Source organism: Benincasa hispida, chromosome 4, assembly GCF_027475165.1.
Source record: "Benincasa hispida cultivar pf3 chromosome 4, pf3_genome.v1.1, whole genome shotgun sequence".
NCBI lineage: Eukaryota > Viridiplantae > Streptophyta > Magnoliopsida > Cucurbitales > Cucurbitaceae > Benincasa > Benincasa hispida.
Genome location: NC_143481.1, coordinates 59251131 through 59259695, shown reverse-complemented (window position 1 = coordinate 59259695; position 8565 = coordinate 59251131). Strand labels below are relative to the sequence as shown.

At 36.0% G+C, this 8565-nt stretch overlaps 1 protein-coding gene across 1 annotated transcript; it reads right to left on the bottom strand.

Annotated features, from left to right (window-relative positions):
- Positions 1 to 7034: 7034 nt before the first annotated feature.
- Positions 7035 to 7373, bottom strand: LOC150036846 (uncharacterized). The gene has a single exon (XM_090313256.1). The coding sequence runs from the start codon at positions 7371 to 7373 to the stop codon at positions 7035 to 7037; it is 339 nt and encodes a 112-aa protein (XP_090169382.1).
- Positions 7374 to 8565: the final 1192 nt, after the last annotated feature.

The following is an 8565-nucleotide window of genomic DNA, read 5'->3' as shown; positions in this document are numbered from 1 at the left end:
GATGGATAGCTAACCATGAACGTGGTCGAAAGTACAAATGTTATTCTAAAAGGAGCTAGAAAGCTAGTGGACTAGTCCAAGCACATTATATTGAACTATCGCTTATTTCAATGCTCATCGTGTAGAAATAGAGACTGCTCTTGAATTTGGAGAGTGTTTTATAAGGTAAATTATTCACATCTTAGTTATCCCACATGTTCATACTATCTATGTAATAGAGTAAAAATGCATAAAACGGAAGCTAATAAAATCATTAAGCACCCTAATTACACTTAATTTGAGTAAAAAAATATGCTAAAATAAGTTTTAAAACAGAAAAGGTTTTCAACATATACAACCTTTGTAGATTTCTACTTGCTCTGTGCTATATCCACGAAATTGGATCCCCAAATCTCAATAGATCACCAATAGGATCTTCTCTACTATTCTCAATCTTGGAAACTCAGAATTGAGAGAGATTTAGGTTGATTTTGGAGAGCTTGAGAGCAAAATAGTTCTTGCTGAATTTTGAAAAAAAAAAAAAATCAGAATGCATGACTGCAATACTTTATTTATCAAGTTGAATCATGCAAGCATTCACTCATTCAGGTAATTGACACTTCAATTAGCACTAAGTGAGTGACCTAGGTATTGAAATGTGGAAAAATCTACTAAAAAACTCAATGTTGGATTTTTCCACTCAAACTTAAAAAACTTAATTTCAATTTAATTAATTATATTTAATTTTAAAATAAATTAAATATAATCCAAATTTAATTATAGAAAAAAATTTGAATTTCCTTTTAAATTTGTAATGAATTTTAATTTAATTAATTAAATAATAATAATTTAATATCAAATATTAAATTAATAAAACACCTAATTCAAACATGAATCTCTATTCATGCATTCAATATTAAAATCATTGTTTAAATATTTTGAACTATTTTGAACTCTCCAATTACATTTAATTTCAACAAAATTAAACGTTACTTATATCAAATATAATTATCGAAACCCTAAAATTGAAATTGAAAATTTCAAATTCCAAACCCTAATTTTGAATTTAAACACTTCAAATTCACTCAATTTTCTAATCCAAGGTTTAATATTTTATGAGCTAGTAAAGGGACCTTATGGACCTACAAATCATGAGCTCTAACGATTTGAGATTAATTGGTTAAACTCTTTAAATCGAATTAATTAATATTCGTTAACTACCAAGACATACCACTATAGCTCGATAGTTGCACTCTCCTAACTATAGATATATTTTTGTCTATTTGATTTAACCATAATCAGTAAGTCAATCACTCACAAGTTGTTTGTATTTACAGCTAGGTCAAAATTATCGGTTTACCCCTATAAATACATTTTAGTCACCACTGATCCACTATTGAACAATTGATTTATAGTCCAACTAATAACCCATGTCCATATTGGCCATGAGAGGGAGAGACCCCTTTGTTCAAGACCACGAATCAGTACTTAAGGGAACAACCTATCTCTTAACCCTAAAACGGGTACGAGTGAGTTCCATCTTGCAGGAATATGTCCCCAGCTATCTATCCGGTCTTATCCCTAAAATGGGAGACTTGTTGAGCAATGTTGTTGAACTGAAATAGTCAATGGACATCAAACGATAACCCAAATAAACAAGAGGTCGTAATTAGCTCAGGATTAAGATTGAGTTACTCTATTGAAATAGTCAGTTTTAACAGTAACGTCACTATAAAGAAAAGTGACTATTTCGTGGTCCAGTCTTATGCAAACATTTTTGCATAGGATGCCCCACTCGCATGTCTCCACATGAATGATTTTCAAATCACATCGTTTGTATCAGTATACAAAGTAGACCACATCCATAGTGTCCCCAAAATGAAGTACCCAATCTCATCCATATACTTATAGACCTTTTTGGCTATATACTATAAATTAATCCTCTTTTATGTCTCTACATAAAGTTAAAGTATTCATACTATAGCCACGGATGGGTTTATTGGATTTTATAACATAATATAATTTCAAAAACACTTTATTGTATAAATTCTTCAACAATAAATTTATTGATAAATAGAATATATTTCCATGATTACGAACTACGAGTTTTAGGACATTCCCAATAATCTTCCACTTGGACTAAAACTCCAGTGGGTTATAGATATATACAAATATATAATGTTGAGAAAAGAGAATACAATAAACTAGGGCATTATTATATCCTTGACATCCTCCCACTTGCCCTAGATTTATGAAGCTCATAATCACAGTCCAACCAGATGACCCTCAAACACTTTAGCCGTAAGGGCCTTCGTAAATGGATCAGGAAGATTATCCTCAGAGGCTATTTTTGTGACTATCACGTCTCCTCTGTGTACTATCTCCCTGATGAGATGGTACTTTTGCTCGATGTGTTTTCCGCGTTTGTGGCTTCTACGTTCCTTTGAGTTAGCAACCGCTCTATTGTTATTACAATACAAGGTGATTGGCAGATGCATATTTGGAACCTTTTCCAAATCTGTCAGAAACTTTCTGAGCCATATTATTTCTTTAGCTACTTCATATGCATCTATGTATTCAACATCCGTTGTGGAATCAACAATACAACTCTGTTTAATGTTTCTCCACACTATGCTCCTCCATTGAGAGTGAATACTGATCATGAACTAGATTTCCTAGAATCTACATCAGTCTAAAAACCAAAATCAGTGTATCCCATAAGGATCAAATCCTTAGGACCATACATGAGCATATAGTCCCTTGTTCTAAGGAAACAACATTATTTAAATATTTTAAACTCTCTAATTATGTTCAATTTCAACAAAATTAATCGTTAATTATATCGAATATAATTATCCAAATCCAAAAATTGAAATTGAACATTTCAAATAACAAACCCTAATTTCGAATTTGAACACTTCAAATTCGCTCAATTTTCTAATCCAGGGTTTAATATTTTATGAGCTAGTAGAGGGACCTTATGAACCTACAAATAATGAGCTTCAATGATTTGAGACTAACTGGCTAAACTCTTTAAACTGAATAAATCAATATACGTTAACTACCAAGACATACCACTATAGCTCGATAGTTGCACTCTTCTCACTATAAATATATTTCTGTCCACTTGATTTAACCATAATCAGTAACTTAACCCTTCACAGGTCTTTTGTATTTACAGCTAAGTCAAAATTACCGTTTTATCATTTTAAATACATCTTGCTCCTTAGATCATCATTGATCTTCTATTAAATAATTGATTTATAGTCCAACTAATAAACTATGTCCCTGTCGGCCATAAGAGAGCGAGGTCCCTTTGTTTAAGACCAGGAATTAGTACTTAAGGGAACAACCTATCTGCTAACCCTAAAACGGGTAGAAGTGAATTTCATCTTACAGGACTATGTCCCTAGCTATTTATTCGGTCTTATGCCCAAAATGGGAGGTTTTTTGAACAGTGTTATTGAACTACTCTCATCTATGCAAATCAAAGAATAATCCCGAATAAACATGTCGCACCCCCTCCCAGATTACCTTCTTAACCTAAAAGGGCATGTGATGACAGTAGTTACTAACTCTCTCGTCGACACTTACTGCTTAACTTACATTTAGAACCTTCTCTAGAACCCTGATATGCATTTATGACTTGATAACGATAATATTCACAACCTCAGAGCTTAACATACTAAACGTACTAAATAGATTAACCGAAACTTAACATTCTTACATCAACAGGGTTCCATAGCTACTATTCACATTCACAACTATGTACATAATAAAATTCAGTGAGCCCATGACACTAAGTTTAGTCCTTATACGCACAAAACATGTGTTACAGAACAAACACCTAGTCTTCCTTTATTATTGAGTCTTTAAGTGGTAGAGCAACAACAGAATTAGCTTATGGGGGAGTTAACCGCTACTTGGGAGGGAAAACATTTAAAAACAAGGTGAGCTACTAGCCTAGTGAGTGACTTAATAAAAACATAAATCTCATGCTTAAACTGAAAGCTAGAAAACAGAATACTGGAACTAAAAACATGCCAAGCAAACATGTACATGAAACTTTTAAAACCATTGTATCTGAAAACATAGCTGAACTGATTCCCAATTGAGAGAGAACCCTTTTGCTCGACCTCTCAACATTGGATATCCTTGCTTAAGAGAGAACCCTTTTGCTCAATCACTCAAACATAAGCCTGGGCTGGGGTGAGAACCCTTTTGTTCAGCACCTTTCAACCAATGCTAGGAAAGAACCCTCGTGGTTCAATCCTACTGAATTGATTAACTGTCATACGTGCACGTAGAACAAAATGGATCTTGACGTCAAGGATTATAACTGTCACAACCCGCCCCAGATCACCTTCTTAGCCTAGAGAAAGGCGTGACTACACTAGTTACCAACCCTTGGGCTGACACTTACTGTCTAATAACTCTTGCGGAATAACTCTGATACCAATTATAATTCATATGCAACGGGACGTCTTTAGGCCCACAATTTATTAACTTAGAAACATAATATGTTTAGAGTCATTACAACACTAGATTTACAAGTCCCAAAACCCACAAACCTTACTCCCTATATGAACAATAGCAACATGTGTACAATATTAACCGTAACCACCTAGCAAACGGTTACAAGTCTTTTAGTCCTTTAGTGGCAGAGCAGATACTGAGCTGTCTTTAGAGGATTTGACTGCTACCTGGGGGGGGGGGGACACAAAAACATTTGAAAACGGGGTGAGCTATGCCCAGTGACTGATCAAGAAAACATAGTAAATTCTCATGAATAATTTCAAAAAATAGTTTTATCTGAAATATAAACTTTTGCAGGATAAATATTTTCCAAGCGTAAATTATATAAAACTGTTTTAAACATAAAACAGTAAAATCATTTCTCAAATCAAAGTACTGTATAACTGGTAAAATAATCTCAACACCAACTACTAGTCTAGAGAGAACCCTTTTGCTCAATCTCTCACTTTATTCACCTGTGGACACATTAGATACTACTGCTCAAATACCTTCTTCTTGTACTTCAGTATCGAGCTACTAGGATATCTTCTCCAACGTACTTCAGTATCCCGTTGGCTTGGTACCTTCTCAAACGTACTTCAGTACCAATAGATACCTTCTTCTTGTACTTCAGTATCTAGTTGGGTGGATGCCTTCTCCTTGTACTTCGGCATTGCATTTTACCAAAAGTATTTATAAAAAACTTTTCTCTTTAAAGCGTGTACAGTATAACACATATACAACATGGCTTTAAAGATGGTAACGCATGCTGGATAAAATCAACATATGTAAATAGTTTTTCAAAAATAGGCATGCGTTCACAACATAATTCAGATCTTGCTTGGAAACCACTTTATAAAACTAATAGGCATGAGAATTATTTTCGCAAACATGCTTTCTATAAATGTTGTAATAAAAAAAGTTTAAAAACGTTTTAGTTTGAAAACATTTTAGCCACTCACCTCGAATTCTTAGGAACTTTTCACTCTAGTAGCTCCTCGGGTCCCTTTTTCACCCCTAGAATCCAGATTCAACTTACAACTTAGATTACTCATAGTTCCGAAACTTATTTGAACATACTTCCTTTTACAAACTTATTCTAGAATGTCTTAGGAATCTTACCCTAAACTTTCAGCTTAGAATTCCTCGTTGTTTGGCCGGAATCTCAAAATCTTCAAGACTGGCTCAGACTGATCTGACAGTCTGACCCTTCTGCCTTCTTCTCAATTTCCAGCTAGTTCCTTTGAGCCTTTTGTTCTGAAAACCCTACTCTAAAAACTAGACTTCCAGAGCTTTCAGATGGCTTTGGAATCACTCCAAATTCACAAGTATATTGGAAGATCTCCTCGTCCAAAGTTGACACATTCCTCTAAACCCTCTCTGCCCTCTACTTTCTCTACGAAATTTATGATTTTTGTGTGATTTGAAAATGGAATCCCAACTCCCTATTTATAGGCGTTCAAATTGCTCGTGGGGTTGACAGCACTTACTTGGCTGCATGGCCAAATGTTTAATCCTCCCTTTATCAACGTAAGCTGACTTCGACTTGGTTCAATGTGTTCTTCCCAAACGCATCCAACACAATTTCTTAGGGTTTAAGAATTTCTCTTAATCAGACACCTAGATTTTAACTAACGTTTGCCCTTACATCTTCAAGCTTTGTTTGTATTCAAATTAGAGATCTTAAATGAATAATCCACCCCAAAGTGTCCAAATACATCGCCCAGAAGCTTGCTCGGCCGTTTAATGCATAGGCGAGGCATGGGCGTGACGTTCGAATCGAACAAAGCAAGGCTAATACATAAGCGCTCTCGCTCTTTCCGCTCTCGACAGTGTCGCTCTCTTCAACTTTCTCTCCACTTTTCTCTCCACTCTCGCTCTCTCCAACTTTCTCGCTGGTCTCGTTGGTCTCGCTCTCTCCACTCTCGCTCTCTCCAGCCTTCTCGCTGGTCTTGCTCTCTCCAACCTCGCTCTCTCCAGCTTTCTTTCCAACTTTTCTCCACTCTTTCTCTCTCCCACTTTCTTGCTCAAAATCTCGCTCTCTCTACTCTCTGGCTCAAAATCTCGCTCTCTCTACTCTCACTCTCTCCCACTTTCTTGCTGGTCTTGCTCTCTCCCATCTTCTATCCAATCTTGCTCTCTCCCATTTTCTCTCCAATCTCGCTGGTCTCGATCCCAATGATCTCGCTCTCAACGATCTCGCTCTTAGCTACTGCGAACACTGTTCGTCTCTGTGGAATTTCTACACGATTGTGCCACTAGTCACTTGCCTTCCAGTGCTTTGTGCACAACATGCATTTCACATAAATTTTCCATACTTAGCCAATTTTTCTCAAATTTCCCAAACTCAATGTCCATATTTTTCTTTTCAAATCCCCATTCCTTCTTTACCATTTCACACTAACTTTCTCATCAACCTACTCAATTTATTTAAACAAATTTAAATAGGGACACACAATTAAGTGGAAATTAAGACAATTTAAATAAGAAAACACACTTAAGTGTAAAACTGGGATTCGGGGTTCACATTTGTCTCCTCCTTATAAAAATTTCGTCCTCAAAATTTCGCCACAAGTCCGTGATTTAAACAACTGCGGATACTTATTTCTAATTTGCTTCTCAACTTCCCATGTTGCTTTTTCTATAGCATGATTCCGCCATAGCACCTTTATTAATGGGATTGTCTTATTCCTGAAGACTTGTTCCTTTCTATCCAGAATCTCTACTGGTTCCTCCTTATACGATAAATTCTCTTTCAACTGTACCGGTTGCTCAGATAATATATGAGTAGGATCTGGCACATACTTTCTAAGCATCGCCACATGGAACACATCATGAACACGAGATAATTCCGGAGGTAAATCCAATCGATATGCCATTGGACCAATTCTTTCTATTATCTCATAGGGTGCAATAGACCTCGGGCTTAACTTTCCTTTTCTATCGAACCTGAGTATTCCTTTCCATGGAGATAATTTAAGAAATAATTTATCACCCATTTCAAACTCTAATTCTTTTCTCCGCTTATCAGCATAACTTTTCTACCTATCTCGAGCCATCTTAAGATTATCTCTTATAATCTTAATGTTATCTGATGTCTATTGTACAAGTTCTGGACCTAGTAATTTCCTTTCACCGACTTCATTCCAGCATATCGGAGTCCTACATGGGCTTCCGTATAGGGCTTCATATGGTGCCATTCCGATACTCGAATGGTAGCTGTTGTTATACGCAAATTCAATTAACGACAGATGCGTATCCCAACTGCCTTTGAATTGCAACACACATGCCCTCAGCATGTCTTCCAATGTTTGGATTGTTCGCTCAGACTGACCATCCGTATGTGGATGAAAATCGGTACTGAAATATAACTTGGTCCCCATAGCTTTCTGCAAACTAGGCCAAAGCTTTGATGTAAATCTGGAGTCTCGATCTGATACAATTGAAACTGGAGCTCCAAACTGACTTACGACTCGATCAACATATAGCTTAGCTAGTTGGTCACGAGTATAAGTGGCTTTAATAGGTAAAAACTTAGCTGTTTTTGTCAATCTATCCACAATTACCCATATACCATCATAGCTTGCTGGTGTCTTAAGTAATCCATACAAGAAATCCATCGTAATATGTTCCCATTTCCATTCTGGTACTAGGAGTGGATTAAGTAATCCTGCTGGTTTCCGTCTCTCTGGTTTAACTTGTTGACATATTAGACACTTGTGAACATACTTTGTTATTTCTTTTTTCATACCCAGCCACTAGTACGATTTCTTCAATGTTCTGTACATCTTCGTACTGCCTGGGTGCATAGCTTATGCCGAACTATGCGCTTCTTCTAGTATAACTTGTCTAAGAGCTAAGTCCTTAGGTACGCAAATCCTACCTTCTTTTAGTAGCAGTTTGTCTGCTCTTAGTTGATAGTCCGTCCTCAATCCTTTATCCACTTCTTCAGCTAACTTCTTCATATCAGAATCCTTTAATTGCTCACGTAGAATATTTTCTACAAGAGTAGGACGCACTTGAAATAAGGCTAGTAATCATCCTTTTCGATCGATTGATAATGTTGCCCTA

Excerpts from the sequence above, each read along its gene's own strand:
- LOC150036846 (XM_090313256.1), bottom strand. The coding sequence starts at position 7,373 with ATGGCATATCGATTGGATTTACCTCCGGAATTATCTCGTGTTCATGAT.